The 17,387-nt window shown below is 38.2% G+C and overlaps 1 protein-coding gene across 2 annotated transcripts in view; it reads left to right on the forward strand.

Annotated features, from left to right (window-relative positions):
- Positions 1 to 17,387, forward strand: part of ELOVL7 (ELOVL fatty acid elongase 7) — a 29,271-nt gene that overhangs the window by 2,648 nt on the left and 9,236 nt on the right. For both annotated transcript variants that reach the window (XM_027671535.1, XM_027671536.1), the window contains exon 2: positions 16,053 to 16,146. In XM_027671535.1, the coding sequence (XP_027527336.1) occupies positions 16,083 to 16,146 (64 nt within the window). In that variant the 5' untranslated portion in view covers positions 16,053 to 16,082. The remainder of the gene's footprint in view (positions 1 to 16,052; positions 16,147 to 17,387) is intronic.

The following is a 17,387-nucleotide window of genomic DNA, read 5'->3' on the forward strand; positions in this document are numbered from 1 at the left end:
CTCCTAGTGAAGGCTGGTGTGAGCTCCCTGGTCTGCCTCAGCTGAAATGAGATGGTTTAGCTCCCAACTGTGGGTTACGCCAAGCTGCTTCACTCTGAAGTGGATCAAAGTTGATAGAGAGAGCTATAGTACATAGGAAAGGATAAATAGGTGGGGTGTTGTCATGTTCAGTGGCACAGTATACCTTAGAAAAATATTATAGCTCAACACTCATATTCACTTCAGGCTAATGGATGTCTGAAACTTACTTCTCAAAGCTTGGGTAGCTGGAAAGGAAGAAATACTCTTTTCTCTCACTATTCTGTCCCTCACTGCAGATCTTCACTATTCTGGTTTTCTGTCTTGAAGCTGCAGCAGGCAGGACACACAGGTGCAGTATTTTTATCAGTTTCTCATTGCCCAAGTACATATCAAGTTCAAGAACTGGCAGATTTGATTATGTTTTTCTCAGCTGCAATTTATGGATGCTCCAAACACAGTTTTGGTAGGCCTGTCCAAGTATTTAGAAGGAAGCTGGTGTGTACTTCTGCCCCTATGTGGAAAGGGATGGGAGTAAGCACGAGGAAACTAGAACAGAGGCTATTCCAACTTTAAGAGTAATTGTTTCCATAAAATAGATTTAAAAGATGCCACAAAAGCTTCAGGGTTGTCTTAGGTTTAATTTTAGGACCTTTCTGCACGTTTAAAGTTGCTTTACATGTTATTTAAAAGTTAGGTAGTTACTCTGCATTGTTGTACTGTCCTAGGGAGCAAGTCCCACATGCTTTCCCAGGGACGGACTCCATCCAGTCCCCAGGCTCAATGCTGCATCTAGAGGGCAAATGCAGCCTAAATGGTGAAAACTAAACTTTTTACTCCATAAAATGTTAGATTATGAGAAAGAACACAAAACATTCACAAAACAAATAGTTAATTTTGTAAGCCCGATTGTACTTTTTTTAAACAGTTCCTTTTAAAAGGTTCCTTTAAAAGGCAAGAACATGAAAGCTAAAGGGCCATGCAATAGTTTTAGTTTCTGTAGCCTGTTGTGTCATGCTCAATTTGCTAAAAGTTTTGTGAAGTCACAAGTGATGTAGCAGTTTTTTCAATACGTACGCTACTTAGTTGAAATCCAAAAAGTAAAAAATTATTTCAGCAGAAATTAAATACATACGTTTACGCTAAAGTTTACTAGAACAACTCAAGTGTCTCTTTTCTTTACTTATCTTTGGTTTCAGTGTTTAATGCTGAGAATTGACATGGAAATACTGAATAGGGTTCCTTTATTTTTTGTCTATTTTTACTGAATTCATATAGTAAAATGTTTTCAATGTGTCTGTCAATGTATATCTTTTTTCTTCTGCATGTATTTTGCTATTTTTGCTCTATCTGCTTATGATGGTTACACACAGCAATTTATCACTGAAGATGTTGACTAGAAAAGACCTTCAAGTAGTTCATGAATTGAGTGATATGAGAAGAATACTCAGCTTACAGCAGCACAGATTTAAGTGTCTTGTTGTTCTCTTGGGTCTGGATGAGAGTCTGAGGAACTGGATTTCAGTAGCATTTAACTTCAAAATCCTGAGGTAGCACACAAATCTAGTCTCTTAAAAACTACTTGTAAAGCCTATCCAGCTCAAAGAAAACTCTGGGTTTCACCTGTGGAGAGGCACAGGTGTCACAAGGAAGACACATATAGGTGTCAGTAAACTCTATGAATCATCTTATTTGCTAGGAGCAATTGTATTCAGATTGCCCCTTTTAACTGTGTCAGGGCTGTATTACTTGTCACGGTAAAAGCAATGAACATTGGCTCTTATCTCCTGTGATACCAGCTTAGGCTGATGTTTTAGTTTCACTGGCATTTCTTTTATTCCACGTGCTTTTTGTGTCACTTTTCTTTTGTGTTGGCATAAGTCTTGGTGAAGGCTGCTGCTGAAAATCACTGAGGAACTGATCTAAGTTAAAAAATACCTTAGCATTTCTGTGAGGCTGCCTCTCTCACCCTGGGTTTGTTTCCCAATTTGTTTTATTATGCAGCCAGAAAAATGGTTGTTCCAGCAGGAGTCAAGGGTGACATAGGAGCAGGTATGAGTAGTGAGGAGAGAGGTTGATTAAAATTACAATGCTGCTATTAAAAGTGCTCTTATAATTGCAAACTTACCCTGTAAACAGCCAGACTTGCTCTGCTTGAGCAGGCTATGCTCAAGAGAAGCTGCTTGTAGCAGCTTTATGAAATCCTACCTGCTGCCTGCCTGCGTTTAACTGTATTGTGAATTCTTAGTAGTTTGTATTATCTTTTTTATTGATATGGTGCCTTGCACATTAGGCCTGGTGCCTGGAGCCTCTGTTCAAAGTCTTTAAAGCAGTGTCTCACTGACTGTGTGTGAATGTGAGTGTGACTTTGTATGGTGCACTGCAAAACCTTGTGTGAAGAAATAGCATGTAGAGTGCAAAAAGCTGCTAAGTTTCAATAGGCATCTCACGGACTAGAATTCAAGAGAATGATCCTATCCCAGTGATGGCTTTCAGGGTTTATGACTATGTCTGAGATAAAAATATAGCTTACTCTATTCCTTTTATTCTTTGTTTTCTAACAAAAGAAGAGAGGGACTCTTGCTGCAGTCTGACTCACAAAGATCAGTTTGTTGATTTGGAAATAATTTGCATTGTATCATCAGTCCTGAAATGACTTAAAGCAAAGTCACAAAACCCTGATTCAGTAGTTCTCTGTAAGCTTTTAGAGTATGGGAATGGTTCACTGTGTTCTTTCTTTCGGGAAAGTTAGTTGAGATGGCAAGTAGATTTTTTTTTTAAGTTTGGTTTTGCCTGATCTGTTAGAAATTGATGTGCCTGGAAATTGCTTCTAGTAGTTAAAGCTGAATTTTTTTATATGTACCCAAGCAGAGTGTCAGGTGACTGGGAAGGATAAAATTCTTCATTTAGACATTTTGTCACTGGTGGAGGAGAAAAGATGTTTTTTTTCTTTTTTGGTGGGCATTGGGGCATAGGAATTCTTTCTCTTTAGTTAAGTTTCGAAATACAGTATTTATCAAATGTATCAGATTTTTTTTTTAAGATTTCACAGCTAATATTTTCAACTGTTTCATTCTGGCAAATTTTTTTGTATTGTTTTTCATGAAAAGGTATTGGCTGAAGCACCAAGATTATCAGGGTTATTGATCAGATATACTCACTTATTCTGCTGAGTAAATACTGCAGTATTTGTTTACCATGTGCCATGATTAAATGGGGATGGGCAGCATGGAAATGACTGTAGTCTGTTCAGAGACAGTTGGCAATGTTTCCTTCTGTACATGTGAAAATGACTTAGATTCAGGTATATTGCAAATGAATAGTGTGTTTTACAGTATTTGCATTTATAACATCCACTAGAATCCCTTTTGTGTTTATTTAGATGTACATTTAAAAAAATCAGGATTAAATACATTCTTTATCACTTTTGTAGTCAGAGTTCTGTGGCTTGTTTGCTCAGTGCTGATATGAAAGATTCACTTTTTAATCTTTACCTGTACATTCTGTACATCTTTACCTTTACATTCTGTACGGGATCTGACAAACTTAGTGAAATTATTGTAATGAACTTTGGAGGTGCCCTGTCCACCCTTGTCTCTTGTGAATGAGAATTGTAGAACATACTGTCTGCAAAAGCCAAGAGGCTGATGGAGTAAACTCAAGTGTTCAATGTCAACTTTGAAATTAAACCTTTAATAAAACTACTTGTGAGGTGCACTCTTCAAAAACCTTGTTATAGTTATTAATTCCTTTGGTCTCTTGCATTATTACTGTTGTGCTGACAACATTGTTTCTGTAGCGCCTTTTGTTCTGTGCCAAGTCAGGTTGTTAAGGAGCTTGCTTGAGTTTCTTTTTACAGAAAAAAGGGATAAAACTGTAAGGCAAGGCTGTAAATAGCTTTATGCATAGCTCTGATGTTCAGGAAGTTAACTTATTTAAACTTCTAAGATGAACATGACTCTTAGATTTTGTAGAAGAAAGAAGGTCAGGAGGAGGGAATGCAAAACACAGGTGCTGTTGGCACCTGTGCCTCTCTTCACCTAGTCCTTTAGTAACTGCTTGAAATCTTGTGGGGTGAAATATTCCCCAGCTGAATTTCAGGTTATCCTGAGACTACTTTTCATGAACTGAACTGGTCCACTTGATCAATTATGGAATCTTATCAGAAAGTTGTGGAAAAAGGTTCCTGAATGTGGACTGGACTGTACTGAGTTCTGGTTTGCTCTGGAGTTTTTCCCAGTCTTTTGAAATGAGGTTGCTACTTTATTTTTAAACTGAAAAGCTTATATACCCCACTTGAATTAAAGTCAAAAGTATGGGATGGAAAATTGCCTCTTGGAGTGTGGCAATAGTGCAATCTGGTGTTCTTGCTTATAGCCTGTAGAGATCTTTGGGAAGTGTGGCGTTTCATCAGTTGCTTTCATGCAAGGTGCTGAAGCATCAGACAAAATTTGATTGAATCTGTACAGACTTTTGTGATAAGCAAGGGAATCGCTTTTATAAATGGTGAAATTATATGACCCTGGCTTATTCTTTGAGATGACTGCGGTGAGAAGAGATTCAATCTTCCATTCCAGTCAGTGGGAAAGCACCACACTTTTTGGATATGGTCAGCTGGATGAACCTGCAGGTATATAATATAAGACAAGGAATGTGGGTGAAAGCAAACTCTTTGGTTTAACTGTGAGCAATAAAGTCATCATGAAATGAGGTAGAAGGAAAAGAGTGGAAGCCAGTCACAATGCTTGTGAAACATTTTGTGATGAGGGCTCCGGTGTTGCTTTCGGTTCAGAAAGGGGTGTGTGGCCTTCTAGTTTTGCATGGTAACTGAATATTGAAGTGGCACCCAGCACTTTGGTTTTGCTCACAGCTGTGTTAACTGGTAGAAAACATGCCCCTTTTTCTCTGGGGAGTGAGTGCTCCATACAAACATATTGACTTCTTCTGCAAAGCACTGAAACCTATATGTCAAAAATGCTGCCTAAGACTGTTTTGATAACTTAAAGGTGTAACTATGTATAAGTCTAATTTTCTTTTGTCTTAGAGACAGTCCAATTTTCTTCCGTTTTACTGCTGTTTTATACTCAGTAGACTATTAGACACTTGTCTGTTTCTAGTATATTAGTGTTTTACAGGAACATTAGTATTGGGCTGAGTACTCTGCTGCTTGCCAAGCTTCTGCGTTGGAAGTATTATTGTCTCCTGTGTTATTCTGATGTTGCACGTCCATTGCCTAATGCACTTTGTTGTTGTGATTTTTTTTTTCTTAGCTATTTGTATTTGGCAATCTTTCAGGATCGAAAAAAAGAAAACAAAATGCAATTGTCTTGGACAGACATAGCTGGTTCATCCCTACATGCTGTCTGGATGAACTGTTCCATTTTAAACTGCAGAGATGTCTTGTGGTCTTGGGTGGTCTCTGAATGCTTGGAAAGATGGTAAAAACTACATCCTACTGTAGTAGTGGAAAATACTGATAGAAGATGGAAAATCCTGAAAACACACATATGATCAGAGCTGTACATGAACATATTGTTTCATTCTGCTACTCTTGGAAGTTACCACTTGGTGTTTTAAGCTGATTTAAAAACACTCTACTGTCACAAACTCACAGCCTGCATAATACTGCTTTATATGCTGTTCTTGAGCTTCCAGAAAGTGCAAAATAAGGGAGACTTTTAAAAATTCCTATTAGCAAAGGAATTAAAGTCTAGCTAACTAAATCTGGAGCACAAGTAAACCTTCACAGCTGTTTCTTGTCATTAATGTATCTTTTCCCATAATATCAACCTCTACTTTGCATTTTGTTATGCAAACTCCTGCATGTTGATTTCTTGGAATTTGAATGAAAAACTGATATATTTTTAGCGTTGGATTTTTATAACAAGATCTGGTTTTAAAAAATCTTGAAAAGCACTTTTGTTAATCAAGACAGTTAATGATTTTAGGTGATGATGGATAGTTTTGTATTCATGTAAGCTGTTGAGATTAGATTATCATCTGAATACTGCCCATGCAGCATTGCTCTACCCGGGCAACCTTTTTCATTAGTCTCCATAGGCCTTTGTCTGCTCTGGGTCACCATGTCCGGATGTTTCCTTGCTCTAATGCTTATAGGCAGCTATGAATATTCCTGTTCATACTGTTTGTTGAGTTCTGACCCCCAGACTGTTGCAAGAACTCTTTGAAAGTCCAACACTTCTATAGTCCTTAAAAAGGTATCTGCATACAAGTGGAAAAGAGTATTTTTGGAACTGCTGCTAGTACTGTGTCACAGCAAAGGTGCTCCCATTCTTGCGTTCATCCTGTGTCAAACAGAACCCCTGTGAAATTGAATCAGTCTCCAGTGGGTGAGTCATCTCAAAAGGAAAAGGTACTGTAGAACCTTCAAACAAGAAGTAGTGTAAGCAACATGCAAGATGGCTTGAGTGGTACTCAAAAGCTTACTCAAATTTCAAATAGAATCAAATGGGGTTTTATAATTTACTAATTTCCATGTATTTATCTCTGATTCAAAGTATAAGCATGATGCAAGTGGCTTTGACTACAAATGACTTCACAAGTGGCTTTGACTGCAGGATGACTCTGCAGGGTTATTTCTTTCAGCTGTTCCTAAACTTCAGATGTCTCTTTGCTGTCCAATTGCCATTCCTTTGGGATTCCTCCATTGAGTACAGAGTACAACAAACACTTACTGGGGAATATCTGGCTTTTCCACCTCTTCTCAATGTCCGAAACTGTAGTTCACCTCCACAGTAACTTTGGTCAAGTGTAAACTAATTACTTATATTTTTTTTTAAGTGGAGATTTTCTTTGTGATGCAGGAGAAAAAACTAGTGTCAGGAGGAATTAGAAATATATCCATGGTTTTTCTGCTCTGTTTAGTTGTTCTGACTGAGAGGCCTGAGTCTCCAAACAATGGTATAATGTACCTTTGTGGGTTGCCTAATACTAATACTCATGAATGCATTTCATAGTGATTAACCAGACCTTTCATCATGCTGAAGAATGTTAATTTAAACAACAACAACAACAAAAAAACCCCATAACCTAAGTCCTGCATATCTCATTGCGTATCCCTCAGTGATTTGAAACTTCCAGCTCCAGCTGTACAAATCACCAGCTCAAGACTGGAAGGATTTAGGATGTGGCAGTGCAGTTGTTTCCTGGAGCACTCCAAAAAGCATGTGTGCCAAGACTGGACTTCAGAGCAGCAGCTTTTTTAATGATACTGTCAGAATGCTTCCATGGGTAGGAGGAGTGTTCTGGGACTTTAGTTTAAAAATGCATAGAACAGATTTCCTTTAAAGTGATTTTTTTCACCCTGAAGTTCTGCTATCATCTCTCACTGTGTGGCTGCTGCCTGTGTCACGCTTTCCAAAGTTCATGGCTGTGGTGTGTGGGTCACTGCAAAAGGTGTTAGCACAGCTGGTTCCTGCTCTCTCTTGGAAGGACCTCCTGGGGAGGGTGCAGTTGCTGATGCTTATAATACTCAGCAGCATGTCTACTATGCTGCATGATAGCTTAAAAAGAGGGGGGAGGAAGGGGAGGGTGTCAGTTCTAGGTCAGCTGCCTTTAAAATTTATGCCTGCCTACTGCAACGCAAGCAAAATCAGAGCAGAAAGAAATGCGTTATTTTGCTGCCTGGGATATTGGCCCAGGACCCGGAGAGTGGGTAGGTTAAGCAAGTGCAAGGCAGTGGGAGACAATGGTAAAGAAAATTAGCTCATGTCAGCATGAGAGAATGGTGTGGGAACAGTTCAGCTATTGTAAATTGCTACATTAAAGTGTGAAAAAATAGTATGTTGCAACTCTGCATGGGTGTTATCAGTGTTACTTCTTACTAGTATTCTGAACCCAGCAAGGTTACAGCTGGTACAATAAAAATTCTATGAAATGGCAGTGACTTTGCAATGTTGTTTTGCTATGGCAACTACAGTGACAGTAGCTGAGTTGAGTGTATGCTATATACGTGCCTGGGGAAAAATACCTCTTCCTTTGATAATTATGAATATTTTTCACTTTACTTGCTTATCTCTTCTGTCTTAGGTTGAATAATGTGTTCTTAAGGTAATTATATAAATTCTTTTCCATCTCCTCTACCTGTGAAACTTTTCTCTCATGTATTTTCATGTTACAAAAGATAGCAGCATCTACCTGTCTTTGTCTACTGCTGGTGGAAATTATGGTTTAATTTTTCTCTATTTATTTTTCTCTAGTGCTGAATAGCCACAGGTACATTGCCCTTGATTATTTGGTTTTGAGATGTCTTGGAAGTAAAAAGGCTTCTCTGCTTTTTTTTCCCATTGCTATTGGCTAGATCAGCAAGATGTTACCTATGTAACAAGTCCTGCTCTCCTTTGTTTTAAGGAGTCTTCTCTGGAAGCTGAAGTCTAGCTCTGCATTTCTCTTTAGCTTCCATGGAGTGACCCCCACTGTGACTATTTATCAGCAATTTACATAATTGTTTTACTAAGAGATGTGTAAACACAAACTAAGTCCTTGGTAGCAGCCTGGTTCTATCATAATTAATTGGATGTATGAGATTCTGATATCAGTTAACTCATATGCATTAACTCTTAACTGTTAATCAGGATAGATGATACAATGGAGCCAACTCAGTGACTCAGCTCGCTGCTAAAGCAGGGAAACAGTCTGGGACATTAGACATCTTTGATCTCTTTCCTTCAAAGTATTTAGTTAACATTTGTACTCCCTCTCCCTTTTTAAGATTGGATATTAAAAATAATGTGCTTCCTAAGCAGCTTTAAAAGCCCAGACTGTGTTACCTTTGCAGTGCATGTAAGTAACAGGCCTTACTCCTCTACTTCAGTACAGAATTTTATATTCTGGTTTGCTTGGTTACTAAAAATGTGTATGTATACACTTTAGAAACACCACAACTGTAAATAATTCTTACATACCCTTATCAGAACTGTCTCTACCATAGAGGAAAAACAAACAAAGGATGAAAGCTCAGCATATTATGAAGATGTTGGCTTGTAAATGAGGGAGCAGGGAGCAGTATGAGTTAGCATGACTGTGCAGCATGGCTGAAAGTACTAGAATGTGTTACTGCTGTCTAGGCCTGGTTCTTGTTTTGTGAGAGTCTGTTTAAAGTGATCCAAAGCTTAATTGATCTGATCTTTAAAGAAAAACTGAAATGCTGCAGAAAGTTTTCTTGTTGCGTAATAAGTAAGGAGGGAAAAGGAAGAGTCCAGGTTCTTTGGGTAAGGAAGATAACCTGAGATCATATGGCCCAAATCAATATTTTGCCAAAGGCCTTTGATAAGGGTAATGATATATCTTTATCTAATGGAAGTGAAGTTGCATTAAGAACCATCTAAGTGAAAGTTGTTGTGCCATATGTGCCACAGGACTCGCCATGTAGGCAGGACTACGTGACTGTGAGCTGATGTCACTGAGTTGGAATGAAACTTAAAGGAGCCAAGTGCAAGTCACGCACTGGGGAAACAATGAGAAGAGCTTCTGTCCTAAGCTGAGTGCGGGAGACACTCACTGCAGCAGAGTGTCTAGTTGGTGACACTAGTTGGCTGAAGGATGGCTGACATTTAAATGCTCAAGTAAAGAATTTTTGGTAAAGGCAGAGGAGCACTGATAACAAGTTAAAATCCTAGGAACTTCTCTCCTGCATATGTTTTTGCTTTTCTCTGAAACATTGGAAATATGGGGAGAGAAAACTGAGGAAGATACACTGATGTCCATACTGCTCACTTCCTAAGTGAAACTCAGAACCTTTTCAGGGATCTGCCTGGAGTTTTATACTTGAGTTAAACAGATAACTGAGTTCAGACTTAAAAAGAAATGTCCTTCCAGGCTATGATTGCAGGGACTATTTGGACTTGATAAGTCTTTCTATGTGATGTAGATTAGTCCCCAGGATCACTCTCACCTGCATCACTGTAACCTCAGGTGATGCATTTAATATATTTAAGATACTGGTGTTGTCAGATCTTTTCCTGCCTTGCTGTAGCACATGCAATTTTTGTGGCTTCGGTTCTCATCTTATAGAGTGTCCCTTGTGGTTTATTGTAAATAGACTGGTGATTTGTTGAGGAGGAATGTGTAAGGTTCCCTGACTACAGATCTAGTACATGATTGTCTATGAGTAGGCAGGATTGGACATGATGATCTTGTGTACTCCCTGCATTTCACTATCAGCTTAAAGGGATCTCTGACAGAGCTGTTACTCCCATTTTTCTCCCTGCCTGTGGCATTCCAGTTTGTGTGTCTTAATATTTCCTTTGCAAAGGCCTGTTCAACCTTTTAAGTCTGAGTTGGCTGAGAAATGTTTTTTTTTTCTTTCTCAGAAGCTTAATCTTTCATTGGGGTTGGTGAGCTGCTGTGACTTACCCTGCAGCTGTCAGAGGACCAGCCCCATTGGCAGTGATGCTGTGGGATTGTACACTGGGCCTTCCTCATTCAGTGACTGGTGATTGGATCAGTGTATGTAATCCAGGAGAATGCCCATATCATTCTGGTTAGGAATTGGGTACAAAACAAGGCTGTACTCCTGAAATAGTTCCCATAAGAAGGGGCTTTTCTTTCCCTATTGTTAGTGTTCAGCTTTGCTGTGAAGTCTGCAATATCTGCTTTATTAACAATTTATAGACAGCTGTGGAAGAAAATACAAATTGGTCTTTATTTTACACAGCAGCAGAATGGGAAATCCATTAGAAGGGCAGAAAACCATCTAAAGTGTGATTGCAATTAAACTTTTTTTCACTAGTTCTTCTACTTAGAGTACTTTATTCACATAGGTGAATGACGGATTTGATGCTAGTTTAAAAAACAAAAGATTAAATAGGGAGGTATACTATGTAAAAAATTCAGTAGGGGTGACTACATGACATAAGTATTAGATCTCTTACCTGAATAATTCCAATGAGGAATTGTATAAGTAGACATTCTAATATAGTTTCTAAGCCTCTCATCTGTTTTTAGGATGTCCACTGTCAGCTAACAGGGGCAGTGTTTACAAGCAATATTATCAAAAAGGGAAAAGCTAAGCAGGATGTGGCAAACTTGTGAGATGAACCTTTGCAAAACTGGTCTGGGTGGTTGAGACAAGGCATAAAGGATGGTAAAGGTGACAGAAACTTCTCTCAGCAAAATCCATAACAACAGGTGACACCCACCTAAAGTTTAAAACTTTGTTGCAGAATATAAGTGAGTAATCCATGTATTGTAATAGGCAGTTTGTAATTGCTTGCCATGTGACATGAGGGAGTAATGTAGTTAAAATAACTGCAATTATGTAACACACAGCCCTGGGAAATAGGAAGGGCAGAGCTGGTGTTTCCCAGGTAAAGCTTAAGATACCATCTGTGAAATGTCCTAATTTAATTATCTTCTGAACTTCAAGAGAAGAATTAACAACAGTATACAAAGCCATTCTGAAACACGAAAGTTTCATAATTGTGCCTGAATGTGTAAGCCAGTATTATTGCCATTTCTTAAGCTATAATTTTGAAATCAGAGCTGTGTGGGTCAGTGCTTTCTGTATGCTCTCCCACTCTTCCAATGGGCTCTGCAGGGTGGAGGATCTCCCTGTCACCACTGGCTTGTCAGGCCAGGGTGATGTTCCAGAACCATTGCTTTTGGGACCTGCCTTGGGTGGAAATTAGACCACTGAAGTCTGTACTCCATTGTCTTAATCTGCAGCCTTTTGCTAAAGGGTCCCTGTAAAAGTAGCCTTGCTCTCTAATGTAAATTCTTAATGTTAAGTGTTTTTAAGTTCACACTGAGGTAAAATTTGTTTAATTTTGCTTGGTTTTTTTGTCAAGTTGTTTTGTGTGCTTGTGTTGTTCAATAGCTGCCAACATAAAACAATTGTTGTAAAATCTTTATATCTGTTTTATTATTAAAAACTATGTAGGGGGAATAAATGAGCATCAAGAATGGCAAATATCTTTCATGTGGGTTAAGCAAAGGAATGTGAGAAACTTCTTGTTCTCATTTAGAAATAAGAAATGTTTGAGGCATACCAGTAATTCCCATTACAAAAATTACTAATAGTTTTATGAGCTGACTGAACTTGAGCACTTCCAACAACTTCTTTCCTTACCATTTGTCATCATCAAACATTCTCATATAGTTTGCTGTAGTATCTGTGCCATTTCTGGTTGCTGTAAATGATCTAATCTGCCCTTACCTTCCCAGTAAAGGTAATGGTCTGATTGAAATTGGTTCTGCCAAGCTGTATGCTTTAACTCAGCTGCAATTAGTGGGCTCTTCCACCTGTCTGCAGAGCTGCAGGGGACCAGAGGACAGCAAGTTACTTTGCTCTTTAAACATAGCCCGTTTTCTCTTTTGCCTCATACCTCCTATTTTTGAAGTGGTGGAGGGCACATTTGTTTAAAGATGTCTTCAGAAATGATGCTAGTACAGCTGGCTGGAACCTAGGTGCACAATATTATTTCCATTGACAAAACCAGAAAAAGTGCTTATTTCTTTTGAAGAGCTGAGTACCTTGAATATGTTTTTGAGGTGATTTTGGTGCTTGTTTTCCAAATGCACATGTTTGAGAGGACTGACTGTATGTTATTTAAAACTTTTCAATGTGGGCAGACTACTTATATGACTGCATTTTTAAGTTTATGTAAATAGCTTGCAATATGTCATTTAAAATAACCTAATTTTGAAAATGAATTTGCTGGTGTGACTTACCTAATACTGAGAGGGTTTGCTACAAACTAGACACTCAACTGTGTGTTTTATGGCACAATTTTGATATGAGCAGAAAGTGGATCATTGGAAATAAAAGTGCTGATGTGCTGATTCTCTTAAGTACTTTAGCAGGTATGTAAACCAAATGTACATTTTCCTAACTGAACTGTGGCTGTACAAATGCTTAAGGGGCAGATGAGTTTATAGCATGAAGAACTAAAGCTGTGTATTTAACAAATGGCCATCTCTGGCCCCAAGTCTTTGTCCCTTCAGGCAAACTATTTCCAGTCTTGCATTTAGAAGATAAGTTCTGTAGCCTTCAAAACTGCCAAACTTTTTGGAAGATTGTGTTATGGTCAAAGCATTATAGGTTACTTCTTAACAACAGCTGTACTGTAGAAAAACAATCTTTCAAAAATGGTTTGTTTTTTCTTGGTGAAGCACAAGCTAGTTGTTTATTTTGTGTGTAGGTATGTGGTTTTCTTTTTTTTTAACTCTTCTATTTAAAAAAAAAACAAAACCAAGCCTTCATCATGTTATTTTCCAGTACACATGAATTTGTTTGTGAAATATGTGTAAAAGGATAAGAAAAAATATCTTCCACGCTGCCATTAACCCTACTTTTTTAGGTTGTAAACAAACAACTTATCCTCAAAACCCAACATTAATGTAAACTATTGTTCATAGAAATGGATTTACAAAGGAAAACTGAGTAGCTAGTTAAGAAAGTAGATAGTTAAAGCGCATTGAAAGCGAAGTAATAATGTCATATATGAAAGTTGGTTTTAACTCTTTTAACTATAGGAAAGTTTTGAACAGCATGGTCTTTCTTGCACACGTTCTTTCTACTCTTAAAATAATTGGGTTTAACTTACTAAATTTTGCTTACGTTTAGGTTCAGATTAATTGATCAGTCACTATTGTGTGGCTGATTTCTGCCTGGTACATCCTTCTCTCAAGTATAGTTATTGAACTTTCCAAATAACTTTGGCAACTGCAGTTGTATCTTGCTTGACTATGAACAGAAAACAAACCTTGAAGGCTCAGAACTTTTGCTGTCTTAGCTCTTGTGGAATGTTTTAAAGGGAGAGGAGCTGCAAGTGGAGTTGCAGGAGAGATGGGGGCTCAGGAGAGGTGGAACAAGGTAAATGGCAATATTAAATGCCAATTAATTTAGAGCCAACATCTACACTGAATTTTCTGGATTTTTGAGAACATGTTTTTAAGAAGTAGATACTTGTATAACTTTAGTCTTGGTTGGCATGTTGAACTAACCAGTCCGAGTTCCAGTAGTATGAGGATGGGAAAACTGGCATGAGTGGCAGTGAAATCGGTAAACTGTTTTTCTTATTGAAGAACCAGTTAAATATAATGTGATTATTTGTATTCAGTGAATGTATTTGTTGAAAAATTGAGCCATACTGTGCACAAGATGTCTGTGGGCTTTGGTAGAATTTTACTGTAACTGCTGAACGAAATACCTTTAGTTTGCAATGCCTTGTCTCTGGATAGACTGTTCTCGTGCATCTGAAATGGAAAGAACACTGGACTAAAAGGATAACTTTTTTAGGTAGTCGGTCTAAACATTTAATTACAGTGATTATTTACGAAGTAAAGGTTTTATTAATGCTTCCTCCTCAGCACCAGTTACAGCTGAATTGCCTGGCTGTCACAGTTGGGCAGTCTGAAGTACCTGGTGTTCAAGACAGGGTTGAATTTATGCATGTTTGATATCATCAATAGTGTGGCTTATGGAGCAAGATGGCAATAATATTTACAGTTTGCCTGTAACCATAAAATCTTTTCAATCATTTGATTGCTAGTGCCAAATGGAAGAGGACTCTTTTCCATTAGAAGAGGATGCCCCTACTTCTGATCTTGCAAGCATCTTTATAAATATAGATCTTTGAAGCAAACATTGTAATATGAGCGTAGGGCATGTGAAAATGGTCAGCACGAAGGCAATGATGTTGAGTTGGGAAATGCTGATACTGGAGGATGATACTTCTAGAAAATGTGAACTTCAAAGAGACTTGCAGAGAGAATATTTGCCAAATGTGAAATTGATAGTGGTTTCAGATATTCAGGGGCATAGGACAGAATTGCAAGCAGGGAAACAAGTAGGTAGCAAAATGAGAATTGGGACAAAGTAGATCAGATGAACTCTAATGAAGGCAGGCTTGTCTGTGTTGGATCTTGTGATGAAGGGTGGGTGTAATGACTAAAAACTCCTGTGAAATGGCAGTGAACAGGAACTTGTAGAAGTGGAGATATGGGTGAAATTATTTTTCAGAACTGTTAAGGTGAGAACAAATGAGAAGATGATAACGGGAAGACCTGAGGATGCATTATGATCTTGAGGGCAGAACCAGCTCTCCAAACCTGCAGCTTGCTAGCCTGGAGGAGATGCAGAAGGGCTGCCAGAGGAAGGGAGCTTGTTATCAAGGTGTAGTGCAGCCTGAACTAATAAAGGTGAATATAGTGTGAAGATTGCACAGGGTTATGGAGAGAAATCATATGGTAAAGTGAGACACTGAGGAATAGAAGAGACACCCTTTAAATGTGCTGGTGTTTTTAAAAGGTATTTTCTAGAGGGGATTTTCTAGAGACAAGGGAAGAATTGGTGAGTACTTGATGGTGGAGAAAAAAATGAGTATTCATATAAGCATACTTTGAAAAGTTTTACATATGTGGGAGGTGCTGCACGCAGAGTGGACGTGCTGGATAATTTTTGTGAGTTAATGGTATTACCATTTGTACTGTGACATTCCACGATCCTGGTGTGGAAACAGTTGATTTGTCAGAGTGGGATTTGCACACTAATTATAACATAGCTAATTATTGTATTTAAAAGGAATATGCTGACATATTGGTAGGTTTTCTCCTTCCCACCTACCTTAGAAATACTTCTTAGAAAATTAATATTATTTTTCAATAATAAATGTTGCGAAGCTGAACTCCACATATCAGTGACTTGGACTTTAAGTGGAGATGGTAATAAAAATGAATTTGAGTATCTATTGTTTATTCATATTTGTCCCTTAACTGTAATGGTTAACCACAGCATGGTTTCTCGAGATAAACTTTATGGCACGGAAGCACCTGGTTTGTATGTATAGATTGCAAAATCGTGTTGTTGTGGATAACAGCTCAGCTATAAATTAGACCCAAGGATAGTGGGATGTGGTCAGCTAACGCTTCCTGATCTGTATTTCACATGTCGTGCTCTGTTAGCCCTCTGTTCTTTACTATTCTGTTTCTTGAAAATATTTTCCATAAAACTTTACTGATCTCTATTTTATTGACAGAAATCCATATTTCTGTTTTGGTTCGTTTTCCTGCAGGCAGCATCATAAAATCTTTATCAAGTGAAAATGGCCCTTAGCAATCTGACTTCAAAGGCTGTACTACTCTATGATGAATGGATTAAAGATGCAGGTGAGTAATTTAAATCTGCCAGTAATTTTGAATAGCAACGTGCTGTTGACCAACTTAAAAGTAGCTTTGTCATCCTATAAATTTTTGTAAAACTTGCCAGTTACCTTTTGACATTGCAAACTATTTCTGCATTTTAAAATGGGAAATAAGCAAAACTTAGGTAGTTTATGGGTACGAGCTCACAGTAAATAAAGTGCAGACAGTGATTCTTCTATAAGTTTTATTGGCTTGCCTGAATATATAGTTTACATTTCTCCTGTGCTGCTGAATATAAGGTTTTAACTCTTTTTCAATATCAAACAATTGGATTTTATTGGTTAATTAATGCAGGCTCATGGTGTTACTGTATTTTGCTTTTGCAAAGTGAAAAAACCCAACAAACTCTGGTAAGTTTCAGTGTTTTGAAATTAATCCTCAGAGTAATTAACTCTCTCACAGCTCTATTTTGAGAAGGAATGTCAGTTTCTTGTTGCAGCTAGTAAGGGATATTAAACAAGCCTTGATTTTATATTGTTGTTCTGTATGTTTACCAAAAACTGACAGAGAATATCTCAATTTTGGAGTTAAGACCCATCTATCTCAGTGTTTCTTACTGCGGTAGGCACATAGTGACAGGAATTAGCCGATTCCTGGGAAAAATTTGAGAAGCAGTTGAAGTTTGATAGATAAGATTACTGATTATCTTTTTCAGCATAACTGAGCACCTTTTCTCTTGTTCTGTAGAAGCACAGCATGTGAGTGAGAAGGGCCTTTAATCAGTATGGCTGGTGAGGTGAAGTGGATTGGGATGGAGCTGGATGATGAAGGAAGCATTTCTGCTGCAGTGTCCATGACTTCAGAACATGAGTTCCTTGTCTCCCTGCCCACCAGTGCTTGTATTTGGCATTTGGTACCATCCTGTTAGTGGTGGAACATGATTTCCTCAGGATCAAGCTGGGAAGAACAGTAGGAAAGGTTTGGTAGGAGCAGTGCAAGAGTGGATGTAGAAAGAGCAGTCAGTTGTGAAGAGCTGGTGATTCCCTTGCAGTGCACAGAGGCAGATTCCCAGTGCTGTGGTTCACAGTCCTTGTTGCTCTGTGAGCAGCAGCACTGGCACATTACAAGCTGTGAGCAGCATTATAATGTGCTTTCCTCCTCAATCTGTTTTTACAATTCCAGTGGCTGTAAACCACATCAGAGGATCTCATGGGTGATAGGTTGCTTGAATGCTGTGAGTTGAAAATTTGCTGACTTAAAGTGTT

Source organism: Neopelma chrysocephalum, unplaced genomic scaffold (assembly GCF_003984885.1).
Source record: "Neopelma chrysocephalum unplaced genomic scaffold, ASM398488v2 Primary Assembly neopelma1_97102, whole genome shotgun sequence".
Classification (NCBI taxonomy): Eukaryota; Metazoa; Chordata; class Aves; order Passeriformes; family Pipridae; genus Neopelma; species Neopelma chrysocephalum.